General features: G+C 38.7%; 1 protein-coding gene across 3 annotated transcripts in view; it reads right to left on the bottom strand.

Moving 5' to 3' along the window:
- PDSS2 (decaprenyl diphosphate synthase subunit 2) overlaps positions 1–21,298 on the bottom strand; it is a 125,855-nt gene that overhangs the window by 17,058 nt on the left and 87,499 nt on the right. For 2 of the 3 annotated variants that reach the window (XM_074819398.1, XM_074819400.1), the window contains 3 exons: positions 12,016–12,090; positions 3,231–3,404; positions 1,633–1,764 (listed from right to left, as the gene is read on the bottom strand). In XM_074819398.1, coding sequence (XP_074675499.1) covers positions 1,633–1,764; positions 3,231–3,404; positions 12,016–12,090 — 381 coding nt within the window. The remainder of the gene's footprint in view (positions 1–1,632; positions 1,765–3,230; positions 3,405–12,015; positions 12,091–21,298) is intronic. The other variant, XM_074819399.1, reaches the window with a different exon arrangement.

The raw sequence follows: 21,298 nt of genomic DNA, 5'->3' as shown, positions 1-21,298 counted from the left end.
TTATGAGTACTGCCAACATGAGAAAGTCTCTGGTTTGAGTGCTTGGCCTGCACCGAATGTCACACGGTGAATGTGACTATGGATGATATCTCAAAGAGCTTGTAGTTAGTAAAAGGTAATTTTCCTTTCTAAATCGACACAAGCCAAGAAACGCTCCTGGATGAGGTCTTCCACTCTGTGTTGAGCTAAAGTAGTAGTTAGCAGACACTTTTGCATAGTGCATGTCACTTCTCCACCCCCTCCCCTCCCCCAGAGAGAACTGCCTCATTGTTTCTAAGATGCCCATTTTTGGTATGAGAATTGGTAAGCAGACAGACGGCACTCCTGGAGACCCGCGACCTCCTCTAGATTCTGCAGATGGGAAACTGTTTCAAAGCTTTTATACACTGTGCTGTAGTAATACCATTATTCTCCAACTGCAATCATCCAAATCCATTTACATTCAACTCACATACGAGCCTTGTGTTGAGATCGTAGAATTCTAAAATTCCTTGTCACACATTATAAACTACCAGCCCCTAATTTCAAAATGACAAAAGGTTTGCTTCACTTTAAGATTCCCCCAACTCCATACCACTGTAAGGTTGTAGATTCTGCAGACTTCCCAAAATTTCACTGCTGAAGAGACGACTCCGCTTGCTTGTGGTATGTGAAGGCAGGCTGCAACCTGGCCATCATGAATGCAGAACTAGGCAGTGGCTCAGGCTCCACACCCTCTACCTGACAGTCCTGCTTTCAAACCAGCTGGGAAAGGAGCCCTCAGCCAGCACATCACATCTTGAATGAGCATGCTTGCACAGAGCTAGCTTCTTATTGAAGGCAGAAGCCATTCTACTGAAAACTCTAACAGCTGCAGGAATTTCCAAATGCTAGTCATCACTGCTGTTTAGACAGACAAAACATGTCTGACTGATGCAGGAACTCACCAAAATGGCCAAAATTAAGCATTCTCTTGTTTTCCCCCTTCTCCCTTCCTGTTGTCTTCTACAGTTATCTATTTGCACTTCAGCAATACCCAGGAAGATATTTATGGGCCTGAATCCTGCTGCGCTACATGGTACATAAAAAAGGTCTACACCACGTAGCTATCTTATTGCCTTCCTCATCTAAGGGTTAGAGGAAAAGAACAGCTGAATTAAGAGAACAAAGAATAAGGATATCTACCAGATAGATCTCACAAATACTTTGTAGTGGTCAGGAAGCCAAGTCCCCCAGATCTTCCCCCCGCCCCCATCCAAAATTACTGCTCCCAGAGCCAAGTTGGCAGAAGGAAATGTGTACCTACTTTTCAACCACTGTAATGCAAAGCTCTCTGCTTTAAGCTGCCAGTGAAAGTAGCTTTAAGCTAAGACAGGACTGCACAAGTAGTGCAGAGGAACAGACATATGCTCCACGCAAATGAATCCACTTATTACACTGACACACAGAAGTTTTGACAGAGCTCGACTGTCAGGTCCCTAGATCTCCCCCTCTTGAAAGCATGGAAGAGAGAAGTGCTAAGTATTGGAAAGCAGAGGCAACCTCTATGTTGTCCTTTCCATTGTTAGTTTCTAAGTTTCTCTGAAGATTGAAAGTATAGATAGGAAGAGAGATACAAATGGCAAAACTAGGAAATTCTAAACAATAATTTACCTCTCTGATCTGTTTAATCCATGCCTCTCTTCCAAGGAATTCCTGATGGAGGACTGCAGGAGCAGAATTCAAACTGAAGGCCATCGTGTCACTAGAACTTTCTTTAACAAATGGCTGAAGGTCTGAATGTAGCTGAAAGAGAAGAACACCTTTCTTCAATTGCCAGGACGAGTTTATACATATCCACCCACTCACCGAATCCAGGTCCATATCCTGATTCTATACCTACTCACCACTTTCTGCTTTGACACTTGTACTTTGGTTGCACTTTTTCAAGTATGGGGGAGGGATAGGAAGATGTTGAAAGCATTGCAGTGGTGGAAAGTTGTGGCAAAGAGAAGCATGGAGAGAATCTGCAAAGAAATGGGTAAAGGACAGCTTGCAGAGCTGGGCAAGTGATGAGACACACCCCGGTAGGCAACTGTCAAGTGGCAGGAAGCAGAAAAAAATATAGAGGGAAGAATGATCCAGACTTTGGTGGGAAGAACATCAGTTTTCAATCTGTGAAGGGTAATACATTCTACTTTTCAGTACCTGAGGAAGCCGATGCAATATGACCCTCCTTCTGACAAAGAAAATGTTACATAGCTAGGAGCTTTCTTTGAAAATTATGCAATCCTTTACACACAACTATTTGTCAATGGTGAATGTATTAATATTAAAGCATACACAAAATATTAAGGCTATAGTCTGCACTAGAAGCAATCTACTGGTAGAGTTGTACCTAGAAATAACATATAGTGGCATTTCTACGGCAGTAAAGCTATGCTTTATAAAAGCACTTCCTTCTCCTGGAGGAACCAGAAACCGTCTAAACCAACTCAGCTGAAGCGGATGAGAGGTCTGTCTGCCTGTCTCAAGCTACATCTATACTTGCAAGTAGTGCAATACAGTAGGAGCAGATCTTTAGGGCAAAACAAGAGTGCCAAGGATCCAAGTTCCACACTGTGTGTGTTTTCCTTTGCACTTACTCTAGCTGTGCACTGAAATAGACTTCTAATGGAGGTCAGAGGCCTTCTCTGGGAAATCCTACTGCTGCAGAGGTGTAGGCTGCTTCTGTCTGTATCTGGTGACCTCCCTCCTTATCCTCCAGCTACCCGCTCTGGAAGTTACCTCCACAGCAGATTATTCAGAAGGGAACGTATGCAGGTCCTTCAGCCACTGCAGCTCATGCATCAGCTCGTGTGCTGCTGCAGGCAGTTGAGCCTCTTGGTACAAATCTCTGTATGGCAGCAGCTGAGACCCAACACATGTTTTCTCCTGCAACTCCTGTTACTGGGACAGAGGCCTCAAGAACATAGGAGCAGAGAAGGTAAAGTTTTAAGTTGCTACAGAAAGATGCACTAGAGGGACATTAACAAAGCCTTGAATGAAATAAGCCACATTGCTTATCACAGTGTGATTTTGCCAGTTCATAAGCACTGTTCATACCAGTAGCTTCTGCAAACTTCACACCAGGCAGCAGTCAAATCTCTCAGCATCACTGACCTGCTAGCAAAAGTCTACAGCATAGTGGCAGTATACAACAGAGCTCAAGAGCAACACATCTTACAAGTGTTTCTGTATTTAAGATCCCAGAAGGAAAGGAAAAGGTGTACCTTATGACTCATAGACATGTGCTTTCCATACTGAAATGCCATGTCCTGAATCTCAGCGCTGTGCTTTGCTAGCTCCATTGCAGCCTGGCAGCTCTTTGCCAGCAAGGCACTATGTGACAGGAAAACCTGCTCCTTCCACGTAGATATGCTGATATCATCTGTAAGACAGTTCTCCTGAAAATGAAACAAAGGCTAACATTAAAACACCAGAACTGCAGCTGTGTCATCTCGTAGAAGTGTGGCACAGGATAACGTGACACGTGGTGAGTAACAAAACTCTGGGTGCCACGGTGCCAAATAAAGGGCATTCTTTTGGGGATGAGTAGGGAAAAGTATCAGAACAAATATACTAGCAGCTTCCACAAACAACATTTTCATTTTCTGCTCAAAAAGAACAATGCAAAATATGTGGAGCTGTCAACAGATTCAACATAGATCTTTTTCTTAATGACTGTATCATTACACTGAACATTAACAGCTGACATATTCCTCACGAGGGAATGGGGGGGGGGGGGGGGGGGAGGAGAAGAAAAAGAAAAAATAAAACAAAACAAAAAAACCCAGAGTACAACTGCACTTCAGCCCCTTGCCAGTTACCAAGAATCAACAATCCCAAACAAACTTGAGAAGTCCCTACAATTTCTCCTTTGTAGTCAAGAAAAAAAATAATTACAAAACGTATTAAAAATCCTTATAGAATTGCATTGGAAAAATCAAGGGCTGTGATGGAGGACTTGTACCTCTTCTACTTCCATATTAAAGATGAGAAATGAAAGTATTAAAAATAAATAAATAAAGCTGTGATTTAGAAAATGACAGGTATTAACTTTCCCAGGGGACTGATAGAGATCTCAGTGATGCCTCTAGTGAACTTTATCACCTTGACTGTAAGGTCAAAGATACTCAACACTTCTCAGAATCCTTTGTATCCAAAATATTAATTTGGATTACTTTCCACAAAGTGTTTTAATTAACACACATCCAATCTTTTCCCCCTAAACTCAAATTCAGCTGCCGGTACTTTGGCTCACGAGGTGTTAATATGCCACTATTCTACTAATTGGTCTTCAAAGCTTATGACTTGTAATCGTTTGCACATACACATTACTGTCACACCTTTAGGTACTCTCTAAAGAGGGAAAAAAAACCAAAACCAGAAAAGACAACTGTTTCGCTTAGAAAAAAACTAAAATCAGTAATGAGAAGCAACAGAAAAAATTTCAAGCATATAAGCATTAAAAAGTTTGTAATTTCTCAGTTCAACCAAATCTGTAGCATACACTAAGCCAAAGGTATTCTTTGAAAAAGTAATATTAAAAAAATTTCTTATATAACAAGCCTTTTCCCTCAAAGTGACGTCAATTAAATTACTTAGAAATGAACAAGAAGTAATTCTGTGTGACCCTATAGTTTTCTAGCAAGGTATTATCTGTCATGAAATCGGTAACAAATGAAATAGAATCCATCCGTTCAGCTCTAATTTTCCTCCCTTATGGATATCACCCAGAAGTGCTGCGTTACAAGGGAGAGGATAATTTGAGACTAATGGAAAAAGTAGGAGAATTCTGCAATGCCAAGTAACACAGAGCTGTATCAAAATGCCTTTGCTTTCAGACATACTATTAACTTATACAAGGAAAGTGAAGAACAGAGAAACCACATGTTTGCTATTATGCATATGATAACTTACAAAGCCAAGCCTAAACTTCGCTCGTGTTTCATTTTACTGTAGTATTTTTGTTTTAATATCTTAACTCAGCCCAGAGCATGTGCAAATTCCCATGACTGGCAAAATGTCAAAATGAGCATTTAATTCAAGTAGTTTCCTATATATCAAGTCTTTTTTTTCCCACTCAGATATAGATCAATTTATTTTAAATTTAAAATCAGGAGCTCTTGGAAGACGTAACACAATCTTTTCTTTAACAACCAATCTGCTCAGTGAAAAAACAGTATTTACTAAAATTTGCTGGATGATATTGAAAATTGGCAGTGATTTTTATAATTATTTGTTTTAAATCCAACCAAGACAAAAATATTCTAGAAAGGTATCCTGAAACAATTTATTAAGTTAGAAAACCTTTCCGAAGACCCATAAGTTGAAAACATTTGCTTGCTGCAACCTTTGAGCAGTAACAGAAATGTGGACATTGTCAAATATCAGCTGCAGGAACTGAAGAAGCTTAAACAGTAATTGCAACTCATCATATACAAGGAAATTAATTCTACGATTTGTTAAGAAAATATATTCTTCTTAAACAAGTTTGAATTTCATCACAGGATTGAAAATGATGGCACAAGTTACTGTCCACTACGTGAACACCATGTAGGAGCTTCAAGCATCCAAAATAGACATCTAACTTCAAAAAAAAAAAAATTAAAAAATTTGAGACACATTTGAAGATACAGTATTGAAATCTTAAAAACACAGGTATTGTGAATCTCTGGGTTACAGAAAGAAGCCAGTTGTAAACAGACATTATGCCCATTTGGATGTGCTTTAGCATATGAGCTTGCAAGCCAAAATAAATGTAGCTGATTTTAATCACAGAATGTCTTATGACCATGTACCCCTAAAGTTTCTGCTGCTTAAGGCAGAGGCAGACACAACCTTTCTTCAGTAAAGTTTCCCAACAATCCAAGCTTAACTCTCATGTTATATATAAACTGTCCACCAACCACACCGCATTCTTACAAGGGTATGTATGACAATATCTAAACACTATTTTAAAACATCAAGGGAAAAATGAAACTAGTTCTAGATTGCAAAGTCTGTGAAATCTGACATCATGACAGCACTTATTATTTTAAAAGAAATTTTCACTTTTTTTGCAAGCTTTGTTTTGTTTTGTCAACAGTGGATATTTCAAAGGATAAATATAAAAGTGGACATTAGCTGTCCCAGAAGACTCATAGCAGCAGCCTTTCATATAAAAGCCTTTTTAAACTCAAATTAATTCTAGCTGTAGTTGACAGTGCTCAGACATTCAATTAACTAATGCCTATGGAGTCACTGCATTCACAAGTTCTGTCACCAAGAAATGGGTCCAGATCACAACCAACCCTGATGCTGTCTGGGTAGCAGAAGCTGGATGAAGAGAGCCGAACCTCTCACAATCCCTGGAAGAAAGCAACCAACTCCAGATTCAGTTTGGATATTGTTGGCATGGGAGCACAGGGAAAATATCAGAATCGAGCTCTGTCGATCACAATTTCCTATGGGTAATTAAGAACAGCTGAAGGTACTCCCATTTTACAAATGGCAAGGTTGGTTACTCTTTTGTTAGAAAAATTGGCTAGTTGAGATTTTTTGTAAGCTACTTCCATAATTTAAGTTGGGTTTGAAACAATCATCTCAGGCAATAGGAAACAAACTTTTAGAAAATGGAATTGCAGGACAAAATATGCAATCATAACTATCAGGAAGGGCAGCTTTTTGTGATGGTAACAAGGATCCCCATTACAAAAGTGGCACTTACAATAACTCAGTTTGATTTGTCACACCAAAGAATATGCTTATACACAGTTCGGTTGAAAATATACTAAGGAAAATACGGATGAAAACTGTGTCTTAAAAGTGCACAAACCCATTTGCAAAACCAGGAAGGAGTAGAAGTCAGAGACTTTTCAATGTAAAACTTCAGCTACAGTTTGTAAGGGAGCCTTTATCTTATTTCCATACCATGACAGCTCTTTCTTAGCTACCTGCTGTAGCACAAAATGATCGAAATGTCTAAACCACTTATATCAAACTTTAGTTTCGTTCTCAATGGGCAAATAATCCACAGAAACACACAGAAATATTTTTAATAGCATTTTAAAGTTTTAAATTAGGTAGTTCACGAACTTCTATTTTACATACATAAAATCCAATGCAACTATGAACCCCTCTACCAGTAGCAAGACCCTGCAAAATATCTTGCATGTGGTTCGCATAAGCTTTCAACAGATGTATTCCTGCTTGCTGAACATGACAGGGCATGTTTTATTGGTCTATTAATACATGTCTTCACGGCTTTTGGAGGAACAAGGGTGTCTGCAGATAGGTCAATAAAGCATCCCATTAATTACCTAATACTTTTATTGTGACACTGTATAGAAAAGCAACACATGTTTTTAAAAAAAAAGTTTGAAAATTTATAATAAATTTAAATATCTCTCCACATCTGTTAGTTTTAAATCTCTCTGGAAAAGCTTAGTATTTAAAAGAAGAAAAGCAGTAAACAAATAGGATTGGTTTTCTTTCTAGCTATGCTTTTTTCCCCCCTCTGACACATTTACCCATTCTTCTCACAGATGCTCTTTACCCAAATTCCATATTTTATCGTTCCCTTTTGTCTTGCAACAGAAACATTTGTTTAAAAAAAAAAAAAAGTGAAAGCTCTGACTGCTGCCCTGCTAAAAGGCAGTTTACATGACTCAAAATACATTTGATTCACCTCCCAAGGTAAAATTTATAAGCAAATCCTTTACTTATAACATAGACTTACATCAGTCCAGTTGATGGACATGTGCAGTACCCCAAAACATTACTCCTCAAAGCAGGACTGGTAACCAAACATCAAAGAACTGGTACAACCTACTGCATGTAGTCTGTGCTTCACTGGAAAATAAACTTATTTTCATTAAAAAAAAACCCTACAGCAGTCTAAAACAAATACCCGTTAATTCACTATTTGGTACAATGAGTGCTTGCCACTAATGTATTTCTTTTAAAAACTTGTTTTACATATTAGTTATGCACAATTTTTATACAATTGCATCAAAAATTTCAAAAATACCTAACAGCTCCTCTAGTCATTAGTGGAACATGTTGGAAATATTCTTGTCTTACATAATGGTCCCAATCTGACACTAAAAACCATTTTTGGTAATGCACGTTTAGCATCAGTTAGATATTCTGGAGGTGAGGAGAAAAACCACCCAAACCAACAAAGTAGTTTCCCATGAAAATCCCTAATACTTTAAGATTGCAAGAATGGTCTGGCAGGTAAGGTAAGGTCTGGCACAAGAGCCAACATACTCAAGTACTGCTTTTGATTCTGCTGTTTGACCTTGAGTTCCCCTGTATCTCTTGTCCCTGTTCAGTGAACTGACAGGAACGTTAAAGCATTCTTCATTACATTTGTTAAATGATCTGGGATATTAAGACAGAAGGTTTCTAGAAGTGTGACAGTGTTCTGTGAGTTAGCAAACGTTTTCGAAGCCTTCACTCTCCTCAAAGTAGGAAACGGAGACTCAGTGCAATGTTTTTTCTGTTAAAAATAGGTACCACGATCATGACTGAAGGCCAGATTAGACAACTTTCATCTTTGCACTCACTAAAGCACAGTTTTTTACTCCCAAATTAGACCTAGATTTAGGAAAGACAGACTGGAATTGGGAATAATGTCCTTCACTCACAGAATTTTGGGATGAGAAGGGATTTAGCACACAAAGCTACAAAGGTTTATCATGTCACCCCTTTCTGCTCCAGTTTACAGTCCAAAATATTAGCTTAATATTGCTAACGCAATGTCTTAAAGCACAGCAGCTAGTTGGTGCTTTGAACATGAGTGGCAGGCTGCCTTTGCAACTGAAGTTTGTAGTTTGGACTGTCTTCAAATAAAGATGAAGTTAAATATTATCTTTATTTTCCCCGTGTCACATAGATCTAATGACTCACTATGCAGACAAGATGAAGAATGACCAAAATGAATGTACTAAAATGGGATGGCTGTAGGATTGCATGTGGTTTTACAGAGAAAAAAATATGGTAATAAGAGCTGTCAAATAATTTTATCTATTATAAGTCTTCAGGAGTAAATAAGGTCAGTCTTGTTAGGTCAAATGATTCTTTCAGTTCTCCTACTGGGTCATCCAAATGAAGCAAACAAACTTTTTTGGGGGGATAAACATGAACTTAGGGTCTCAGAGGAGAAAGGTTAATTTTGCAGTTATTTTTGTATTTTCATGTATCATCTAGGTAGACATCTAGCAAAACTCAAAACAACTTGACGCTAAATTAGTCTATTTTATGGTACTGAGGAGCTTTATAACAACTGCATGAAAGACATTTAACATATGAAGTACAGTTTTCCTGCCTCAACAAGGAAAAAAAAAAAAGGTGAGAAGATACCCTTCTGCTTATCCAAATTTAAGACATTCCCAGCAATGAAAATGCCATTACCAACACCCCTATGCCCTACTCTTAAAAAGAAATAAAGTTTGACATTTGAGATTTAGTTGCAGAGTAGATTAAAGCATTTATCTTACCTCTAGGAAATGTAGTTCACATTTTTGTTTCAGTCAAATTGCAATTAGGGATGGAGGGAAGACACACAAAGAATACAAATAAAACAGATCAACAACTGACCTAGTCCATTTGTCAATCTTTGCTAAAGGGATGTTCAAGACACAGACGGGACACTGCCTCAGCAGAATAGTGTGAGGAAAGCAGCAGGGATATGTCTCATACACAACATGGAACCAAATTTCTCAGAGGATAAGATTTTAAAAAAAAAAAGTAGATCCCACACTTGTTTGTTCTAGGCCTCATCTGAAGTTATACACTACCTGTTATAAAGACTAAACTTCAAACACTGTCATGTAAACTTCAGTATCTATTATGCTACCATACTAATTGTGTTTTGAGTTACCTAGGCTTCCCTTACAAATTGTATACTGTACTTTCAACTTCCCTTAGACAGAAAAAGTCACTGAAACAAAATAAGTCTGCTATTTGTAATTGAGCCAGGGCAGGGTAAATATCATGCAGCTGTGCTTAGCTTATCTCACACTTCCCTTCCAATCTACACATGTGGAGTGCTTCAGTAATGCAACAAAAAATAAACAGAAGAAGAAAGACTAAGAAAAAGAAGATTAAGACCTTCTACAGTGGCAGGAGCCCAAAGGAGTCCACAACATTTCTCATTTATACAGGGGCCATGGTTAAAATAAAATGCAGTTTCATTGCTGAGATGAACTTGTATAGCCTTAGTTCTACACACAAAAAAGTAGTTGTTTTTTAAAATATATATCTGGGATCTACTTGTATTTAGAAACTCACTTGAATACAGAAAATAAAATTTTAAACATTCTTTGCAAAATTCTCAAAGACGTCATCTATTTTAACATATAACCCTGAGCACAGTACAGTACTTGGGAGCAACCCCGAAGGCTGAAGCCTGTTTATCCACAGGTTAGACACAGCAGGCGCAGAAGGACAGCCGAGTTCCCCACATTGCCTTGCTGCCATGCTTCCACCCAGGGTTCCCTCCTGAGAGATGCCAGAGGACGCTCTGTGCATGTCGTCCTCCGTGTGCAGCCGTGGCACCTGGCGAGCCTGTGGCCCCAGGCGTCTCCCGAGCACGCCATTACCTGCTACAGGCTCTCGCTTCCACCGAGGGGAGAGCTCAGCTCATCAGCGTGATCGCTTCCTACCTAACTGGTTTCAATCAAAATGAAAGGGATAAGCGTAGAAGAGGTTAGTTTTAGTAACATGCCCTTGCTGCTGCAGTGTAGGAGACAGATACTGACCCGCGGAGCCGCTGGGCGCAGCAGCACCCTGCAGGTCCCAGCCGCTGTTAGCTGGTGGCACCCTCTGCTCGCCCACTCTGGTTTGGTTAGTGCAGAACCATCAGTGCAGGTATCTACTGTAGTGGTAACCCATGCAATCAGGGCTTCCACTAAGCTATTAGTTTTGCTACCTACTACAACACAGCAATAGTAAACCAGAGCTGCAGTCTAAATACAACAAATATAAATGAATTAATGTATTTCTGCAATTGTCAAGTCATTTTACCTACTGAATGTTAAGATTCAGGTCTCTGAGGCAAACTAGGCATGTGAGACAAGGTCACTATAAGTAAATCTATCTACATCAGTGGATTTCAAGACAGATATTCACATATACACACTGCTCATCATTCCCATACAGTGAAAACTTGCTATCATAAAACCTGTAGACATCATGGCAACTTTAAATTATCAGTCTTTTGCATGTGTTAAGATATACTCACAGCAAATGAAGGAAAGAACTCGTTTTTGCTCCAACACCCTGGCCAAGCAAGCCTACTTCAAGAAGTGTCCCTACAAGTTTCCTTAAATATTCTAGTAAAGACAAAAATACCTAGATCTAACTGGACCAATTTTCATTACAGTTCTTGCCAAACAGTACCTTCATAACTGCCCTTGAAAAAATAGATTACTTGGTGTGAAACGCTGGCAGCCACTGTCTTTGCCCTTGCTGATTCCTGCAAGGTGTGCACAGTGACTTTTGGTGGAGAGGAGTACAGTGCTACACTCTTATCGCTTCAAGACAAACCTCATGTTTATACTATCAAAGTGTAAACACTCAGAAGAAGAAAGGACTTGATATCAGTGTGGAATGAAGCATTTTGTAAACAACTTTGAACTTAGAAATGGGAGATTTAACATGAAAATATTAATGGTGTTGACAACATTGTAATAAATGACTCTAACAGAACCTTGACTACAAACCTCTGGAAGTGTTTGGAAAGCCTGTAATAAGACATGTGTAGAGCTCCTGGTAATGACACACGGTATTATTTTATTAAGCACTCACAGAAATAAAATAGTCCCTCCTTGAGCATTTCTAGAAACTTCCATCAGAGTTCACAGGTGTCATAATGATGTTACTGCTGAAACTCACTAGGACTGCAGCTAATTCTCTTCCTACCCCCCCCTCCTCCTTTTAAACAGATGAGAAAGTAATCATATTTATTGTAGTCACACATTAATATCACCAAACTTCTTGGGTATATAAAACTACTGAAATTCTTACCTCAGGTGATTTTGAGTTTTCATAATATATACCTTGAACTAAGTCACCAATAGCACTTGAAATGAGTTCCACAACCTGTAAAAGAAAAGGAGAAAATCTCTATCACCAAATTTACTAACAAAGCTACTGCCAGATTTCCAGAGAGATAAATGGTTATAACTTTCCTTGCAGAAAGCTAGTTGTGAAAGTCTGCAGGATTTACTGGGATATATTCTACACAATCATGATCCTGTCTCTCTGCTAAAACCTCTACTACAGTAACTCTTCTATCAAAGTTTTAAGTTAATACAAATGAAAAACAAGACTTTTTTTTCCTAAAGTGTGAACTATGGAGTGTATTCTCACAAGGACGTTCACAGAACTAATAAATCCCAGTTCATGAATATGAGACAGTACCTCATCTGGGCTTTGTTTTGTTTTGTTTTTTTCCTGCCAAGTAAATACTTCACAATACCTCTCATTGGGAGCTGTTAAAATTCTAATCTTCATGGCTAATACAGAAAAGTCAGAATCCATAGAAAGGTAACCTTTCAAATGTGATCATTTGGTATTCGGGTACCCTGGGAATGCACTGTGGATGTATTTAGTGCATGGCCTGAGGCTCAGCTGTACCACATACACTGAAAGTCTGCAACACGGGAATGTTTAAATCAGATTTATCAATCTGTATTATCTTCAGGGTTCAGACTTTTTATTTTATTCAAGCGAAGCCTAAAAATCTGAACTTGATCCAGAATGTAAAACAAGCAGTCCATAGTCTCCCTGGAACTACTGTACAATTTAAAGTTGTGCACATGAACTGTCTTAATTGGAACAAAATACTCAGATTTATTGTAAAATTAAATGCAGGCATTTCAAATAAGTACACCTTAAGGCTACCCCTTTAGTTGCTCACAAAGTTTTAATTTCTTGAATGTTTAATTTCCTATGCATATAAGCCTATATCTGATTCCTCTTTTTGCTTCCTAAAATTCAACATAGTTCTTATTGAATTAAAAGATTTAGTTTCAATTTTTATCATTCTTGTAACTGAAGACAAGAAGTCAAATGATAAAACCCCTAACAGAAAGATATTTTAACATTTAGGCATACTTTATTTGATAATAAAAACACATTTGTATGCTAGTTTTGAGTACTAGTAGAAAGGTTGTGTATTTTCTTTTTTTTAAACACTGGTTCATATACATATTCATATACACAAAGCAAGCGCTAACTTTAGAAATGGTGCTGATTAAAAGTCATGTTTTTTCTTGCAATGCATATGGGTTAATTTGCAAGACCTATAAAAACAGCCTACAAAAATTTAAAAAAAAAAAAAATCACATTGCCCTTTACGAAACTTGATACTGAAGAAATATTGTAGCAATATGAGCTGCAAAGGAACTGAAAGGACAATGATCCTACAGTGTTACCAGATGTGTTGAGTTATTTAAGTGGGGAACAGACAAAATGAGGGGCTTTTTTTTTTTCTTCACCCCCCCCCCCCTTTTTTTTTTTTTTAAAGGTATCAGATAAGCCTTATTCCCAAATCCAGGAGGACTGAGTATCGCCAATAGGTCTATGAAAGTCTGTAACTAAATGCCCAGGATCAGATTGTATTACAGTTTATACAAGCAACATCCCAAGATTCTTCTGATGGCTAGGACACATAATACAGATCAATCACTCACTAAAAAATGTTATGGTTTGTGAAATGGTCTGAGCTCAGAGACCTACACTGGTAATACGAAGAGGAATTTACAAAGACACCGAGTCCTACTCTAAATGTCAAAGTGATAGTATGAACTTTTAACAATGCAGCTGGCTCTGGATAACTAGACCTTTTCCTCTCTCGCCTGAAACTCTAGACTGAGCAGGACCCTGTTTTGGGGTTTCTTTTTTCCATCTCTCCTCTCCCTTTTTAGTGCAACTCTACTCTCAAAGGCAATTTTAACTGACTTAAAACAATCTCGGTGAAACATTTGTGAACAATTGTACCTCTTCCTCTTACAGTTTATAAAACATCTTAGGAGAATTACACATCCACTATTTAGAAGAATCCATATATTAAATACCACTAGGCCTTTAGTGACATACTGAACACTGTATGTTAGCAAGAATTTAGTATTATTATTAGCTCCCTTCTTTCCAAATACCTTTTTTTTTTTTTTTTGTAAATATTTTTCTAAGGTAAATGCAAGGCCATACAGATCACTACCAGGAATGAAATTCCAGTTTCAAGAGCACAGTGGGATGCTTGCATGAGGCTCTGTGTCTTCATCAACCCTTAATCCGATCTATGAAAAGCATCTGCTGCTTAACATCAGTGGCCTGGGGTCCTGAGCGCTGGGGAAAGCAATGAGAAATGAGGAAACCAGGTAATTTTCCTCTGCATCCCAAACTGACATAGAGGAAGAAAAATTATTACAGATTCAGTAGTACTCATGCAGTCAGTGACACACTGACTAGTTCTTGTGCAGCACTTTTCATCAGAAAATTGGAAAGCAATCAACACCCTTTGTAAAATTTATTCCCTCCTGTTTTATATAAGGGGAAAACAGTGACAGGGAACCGATTCTCCCCCAGATCATGCTTCATGGAAGAACAGAAAACAGTATCCAAGTCATCGCTATTTTCATCAGTGCCTTTCTGCTTGACCAGTGCCCTGTTACAGTTGCTGACATTTCTGAGAAGGAAGTTTGAAGAGCAGGAAAGGTAGATGAAAAATCAAGTGCTCTCAATTACTTTTCTTCTCATTTGAAGGTTCAGCTCCGTTTTAAACAAGTTCAAAGAGAGGGAAAGGGAAGAAAGGATTGCCAGAATTAGTGCTTGAAAACAACAGTGTCTCAAAAGACACCAAAGGTAGACTACTCAATCTCTCTTCCTACTATTTTTCCATCCATCTACACATTTTTGAGAAGCCTGGTCTCTCTTAGGTACTTGAGACAATTAACAGTAACATTCTATTGAGATAAAACAAACTTCCACTCTATTTTTCATTTTCCACTCTGCATCAGCATCTTCCAAAGCATTGTGTTGCCTGCTCCCCTGGAGCATCCACATAGCTAGGACCAGCCCAGGGGATGACCCATTACTTGTAGGTGAAAGTGGACATGCAAATAATTTCACACCCTTTAAAGACATGTTCTGCAGCAGTTCTGCCAGTGGTTTTTTGGTTGTTTTTTTCTTAAGGAGGTTTAACTTCAACACTTTCTGTAGAGATGTGATCTCTTCTGCTTTTAAAAGGTCAACACAAAGGCCATCAATTTAGGACAAACATAGGAAAAAGAGATGGACTGTTAAAGCTAAAATCTCTCCTGCTATCTAGGTAAACTAAGTGTATAACATGGTGTAAATTCTGGACACAAGCACGTGATTGCTGATTCCAAAGCAAGATAAAATTCATGCTCTGACCTCTCTGATTTACGCAAATATGAGAGTCCAGACGACTGTGCTATGTTTCAATCCCAGAAGAGCTCTGTAGGTTTGAAGACCGGAAGTTTGGTGAAAATTAATTCACCCTTGTCTGGTACAGTAATTTATTTGTCAAAAAATGCACAGCTTTAGCCCTTCAAGCCCTTCTTTAAATTTACTTTGAATTTAGTTTCTCAAGCTCAGACTTTCTAAATATTGATTGATGAAATAAAACAAAATGGTGGTAATTTTCTTAGCGGTTCAGAAAATTACTTGGGACGTTCAACCAACCACACATTGAATTTCCTCCCTCCTTTTCCTGAAATCAGACAAAATCTTTCAGGTGGTTTATTGAGGACCCATCTACAAAATAATTCAGAGTTCAAGAATTTCCAAAGCATTCTGCATACATGATGACCAGAATAGGGCTGTCTGTCATGGGTATAGCAACCCAGTTCTTGCCTGCAGTTGACCACTCTGAGAAATCCAGCTCTGTCTATAAAAAACAGAGGTGTCTTTTAATTAAAGTGAAACCTTAAAGCTAGACGGACTGCAGGGAAATCACAGAATATAAGACACTTCAGTAGAACTTTCTTTGAAGATAGTAGATATGATTCAGACTCCCTCAAGCACAGTAAAAAGAATGGATTCTCGGCCCCACTCAACCTTCACGAGATTTCTAAACACCCTGGATGGAAAGACGACATTGCTGCCATCAGTTTAGCAACTCAGGCACTTTGCTCCCTTTACTTGTCTTTGAAATATTTTGTTTAAAGTTCACTGCAATATAACACCGCATATGTATTTTTTCCCTGTATTTCATTCTAGTTTATAAAAAGGAATGAATTTGAGCTCCATTCAATGTGTGGTAGTTTTATTTTAAATTCAGCAGCTGAAGTGGAATTGATTACACAGACCACGTTATTTCAGAGTAGTAATACAGTGTCTCTCCAGATTCTACTGGATATTTTCAAGGGGAACATCAGGGAAAGGATGAAGCTCTTGTGGGAAGACAGGAAACAGCACTAGGACGAAAACAGCAATGGATACATCTTCGTTCCTCATCCTTCCCGATTTCTATTTGACAAACTTCCTCAGCTTTGCCAAATTCCTTTCAAGAAGGACCACGAGTAATTCCTTCCTTTCTTAGTGTTGAAACAATATCCTTTCCTCACACATCTGCTATGACAGACCCTACTCCTTGCTGCTGATTCGTAGACTTGAAAATGTAGCAAGACTCCTCCAATACAAGTAAAGAAGAAAATTAGATAGTCAGGAAACATTAAATATACAGATAGAAGTTCCTTCGACTTGCATTTGACTTCCCTCCCCAAACAAGTGTCAATTTTTGGAAATATTTCTACACTTTAAAATTCCACAGAAAGTTCTTAAAATTAAATATTCTCCTGCATTTGACACAGAAACACTGCAACACTAGGAAGCTAAAAAGAAACTCTGTAAACAGCTGAAATTGGATTTTGATTGTTCAATAATACCTAAAGAAAGGGAGCAAAAACTCTAAGGAGTTCCAAGAACACTGTAATTCAATTTTCTTTCTTGGTAATCTCCTCAAACATCATTAGTCATACAGGTAACTAAGTGTGCCAGTCTACAGAATTATTTTTTAATGTAAAGTTTATTGAATCCTATTGGATTTACTATTTGAAATCATCTTGAGCTTTACTATTTTTTTGAAGCTGTCCCTCTCTTAGTTGAAACACACAGAAAGGACTCTTCACAGTGACTTGCATTCTAGCAAGTTTTAAATGCTCGTGGAAAACACATTTATGGTTTTCTTCACTCTCTTAATGTTGAATTAGTAGTAAAATACAATGTGGAATGTAAACACATCACCCAAACCCACTACTTGATAAAAAGGTACTTCCTAGACATAAAAAAATCCTTCAACATAATCAGCAGCAGTCCATTTGAATATTGTTAGTATTGTCAAATACCTACCTTAAGGTCAGTCTACCTTAAGGATTTTCAAGTGTTAAATTACCCTTTTTATGCCGATCAACACTATCTGCAGAATGGGTTTGGAATTGGTTTAATTGTTGATTAAACTGAATTAAAAAAAAACCTGATCAGCTCCAAGTTGACAGAAATTATAAGTGGTATTAACTACTTTGCATAGACTGTATCTGAATAAATGTGAATCAGTAGTAATGCCATTTAGTAACCGACAGATGGAATCAACTAAACGAAGCTGCAGATGTTTGTTAAACCAGCAAATCAACAATCCACTGTACCAGGAGCAGCAGCAGTCAGATTCTAGACTCCAAGTGAAATGCTGCTGAATTTCAAAACACTAATATTAACGTCCAGTTCCAGTCCATCAAAAGATTCAACTTTCTTGCTAGGCAATAAGATGTGAAATATCTCAGCGTTTTGTTTAAAAATACAATTAACTCACCTACATAACTGGTATAATTTTATGCACTATACTATATTATTGCACTGAAGCCACACCAGGTGTAAAGACACTCTTACTAAAAATTTGACCCTGGGAAGGTTCATTTTAAAGATGAGCTATACAGCAGTGCAAAAAGACGGGGGGGGGGGGGGGGGCGGGATATATATAGAATCATAGAATGGTTTGGGCTGGAAAGGACCTTAAAGATCATCTAGTTCCAACCCCCCTGCCAGGGGCAGGAACACCTTCCACTACATCAGGTTCCTCAAAGCCCCAACCAACCTGGCCTTGAACACTTCCAGGGAGAAGCAGCCACAACTGCTCTGGGCAACCTGTTCCTATGTCTCACTACCCTCACAGTAAAAATTTTCTTCCTTCTATCTCATCTAATTCTACCCTCTTTCAGTTTAAAACTGTTACTCCTCGTCCTATCCCTACACTCCCTGATAAAGAGTCCCTCCCCATCTTTCCTGTGGGCCCCCTTGAAGTACTGGAAAGCCGCTATAAGGTCTCCCCGGAGCCTTCTCTTCTCCAGGCTGAACAACCCCAACTCCCTCAGCCTGTCCTCATAAGGGAGGTGCTCCAGTCCTCCTCTTCATCTTTGTGGCCCCCCTCTGGACCTGCTCAAGTAGGTCCATGCCTTTTTTACACTGGGGTCCCCAGAGCTGGACACAGAACTCCAGGTAGGGTCTCACAAGAGTGGAATAGAGGGGGAGAATCACCTCCCTCGACCTGCTGACCACACTTCTCTTGATGCAGCCCAGGATACAGTTGGCTTTCTGGGCTGCAAATGCACATTGCTGGCTCATAGTCAGTTTTCCATCCACTACTACCCCCAAGTCCTTCTCTGCAGGGCTGCTCTCAATCCACTCATTGCCCAGCCTGTATTTGTGGTTGGGAGTGCCCTGACCTGTGTGCAGGACCTTGCGCTTGGCCTTGTTGTACTTCATGAGGTTTGCACGGGCCCACCTCTCCAGCCTGTCAAGGTCCCTCTGGATGTCATCCCTTCCCTCCAGCGTGTAATAATAATACATCTATCACCCTATATACAAGACACCTATCTTTTAACCTCTTCTAGTGGTACAATGTGTATAAACACCCGCTGGGTAGAAATGAAGCAGAGGGAGCCAAATTCTTCTCAGAGGTGCTTACTGACAGGATGAGGCAATGGGCACAAATTAAAACATGAGATTCCATTTGGACACATGAAAACACTTTACTGTGAGGGCATCAAACAATGGAACAGGTTGCCCAAAGAGGTTGTGAAGTCTTCACCTGTGGAGATATTTAAAAGCCATCTGGACATGGTCCTGGGCAACCTGCTCTAGCTGACCCTGCCTGAGCAGGGAGTGTGGACTTGATGATCTCAAGAGGTCCCTTGCAACCTCAACCATTCTGTGATACCAGCGGCTGGTGGAGGAGGACCACAGCTGATTTTGCATACTTATATCTGCAGCACCAGTAATAACTTTTCTCATCTTTGAAATAATAAAACCAAGGCTACAAGCTGGTGCCAAATACTCTTTTATGGAAGGGTTAAGTTTACTGATTGTTCTGGGAACAGATTTCCCTTTTATGAATAGTTAAGTTCTTGGGAGACTGAGAAAGGCCATCCAGACAAATCTTAGATTCTTATCGCTATTGCTAACAGCTCTGAATTGCAACTGAATCATCACAAAAATCTATTTTCACTTTTTAAAAGTGTATTCTCTGTTGAAGGTGTTCTCCAGATGGACAGCTGACTATATACTGACCTCCAGTCCTTCTGCAAAATTGTTTATTAACCACCTCGACATGAAAGACCACCTCGTCATGAAAGACCACCTCTAGAACCAAATATGTCTTAAGTTCCCACCCACCCAAAGATGGATGTTCATATGTATTAAGTCCCCACTCAAAAGAAAAAGGCTGTTTGAGATAATATTAAGACAGTATTTCACCAGAAAGAGATTTGATTGCTCCTTATCCTACTATGCACTCTCAATATGAATCTTATTATGTTTAAGAAACAGACGTTAAATAAAGCCAAGAAAACAGAACTTCTGATCTTCCACTGCTTCAGCTATAAAAAGAATGAAGTTGGCATTGCAAGTATCACTCATGGAGGACATCACCTTCCACAACTTTATGAAAATTCATTTTCATTTTTTAATTTGTGTATGAGCTAAAACTATTTAGCAATGAATTCCCCCATGATGATTATTCATGGCTGTGAAAGAAAGAGCTGTAATGAACATCTCTGCTTTAAGAAACCCAGACAGTGCCAATACCTATTCCAAGTTAGTGGTGAATGGAGCAGCAGAACTGCTGGCTCTTGAGAGTCCTTTCTTGCAGTGTGCATCTCATGCAGAATAAAACATCACATACCCACAAGTTTTCATTACTTCAACTTCTTAGAATAAATTTTGTTTTCTTTTGAATATCCATTTCCTACATATTCTGGCAGTGATCAACATCTTGGATACAGTTTCTTGTTAACAGTTAAGGAAATATCAAATATAGCCACTTTTTAATGTTTGCCTCAAATCTTTGAAAGGCAATTTCTTCTTTGAAGTGTAAGGGGTTTTGTCTTTTAAAAAAAATAAGAACCTTTCTTCCATAATTTGGCCTTAACATTCAATTAAATTGATTTTTATATACACACACACACATATATATGCATATATATATCACACACACATATATATATGCGCATATATATATATGTATGTCAAAGCCTGAAAATATTTTTGATTCCTAAGCTCTTTGTCTTCACCACTAGACAACTGCCAACTCAGTGGCATACATTAAGGGACCAAACAACAGAGGGACAGACACTGCTACCTCAACTACCCAGAACACATTTCCCAGGTATAGTGATTATCTTGAGATCTTAAATGACCTCTGACTTTCCTCTCAGCAAAATCAGGTTTTTCATCAGTTTCTTCAAATTAGTTTTCACTTTCTTCTTCATTGATACTCAAAAGTCACCTCTGAAAAGTCCTCCCTCTTTCACATATAGATAGCATATTAGTATTTACTAGACCATTTTGTTAATTAGAACGAGGATACATTTCTATCAGAAAAAGAACTACTCAACCACGTGTTAAAAGTAGCTGTGGGATTTACCTCCAAGGAGAATATTTACCTGGAATAATGGTAGGTATTTACTCAAGCAGTAAACATAGACTGGTCTGCTGGGCATACCAGAGAAGCAGTAAGACACGTCTGATTGCTACTACGAGGAAGGCAAATTCAGATGCAAGCTGAGGAACTTGTTAGTGAGATGATTCAGAGGCAGGAACATTAAGTGGACTTTGTGCAAACCAGTATGAAAATCTTTAGTAGTCTATTGAAAATTCATCAGAACTGAGCAGATAACTTTTTCCTGAGACTGTTACTTGCTCAGTCAACATAGCATTGAGACAGAATCTCAAACACTCACAATCCTGTTCGATAGCTCCATGCCTCAATGCTTTCAAAATATTCTTGCAG

This window comes from Strix aluco, chromosome 3 (genome assembly GCF_031877795.1).
Source record: "Strix aluco isolate bStrAlu1 chromosome 3, bStrAlu1.hap1, whole genome shotgun sequence".
NCBI classification, from domain to species: domain Eukaryota; kingdom Metazoa; phylum Chordata; class Aves; order Strigiformes; family Strigidae; genus Strix; species Strix aluco.
The sequence above is the reverse complement of the archived record's forward strand: the minus strand, read 5'-3'. Positions and strand labels throughout refer to the sequence as shown.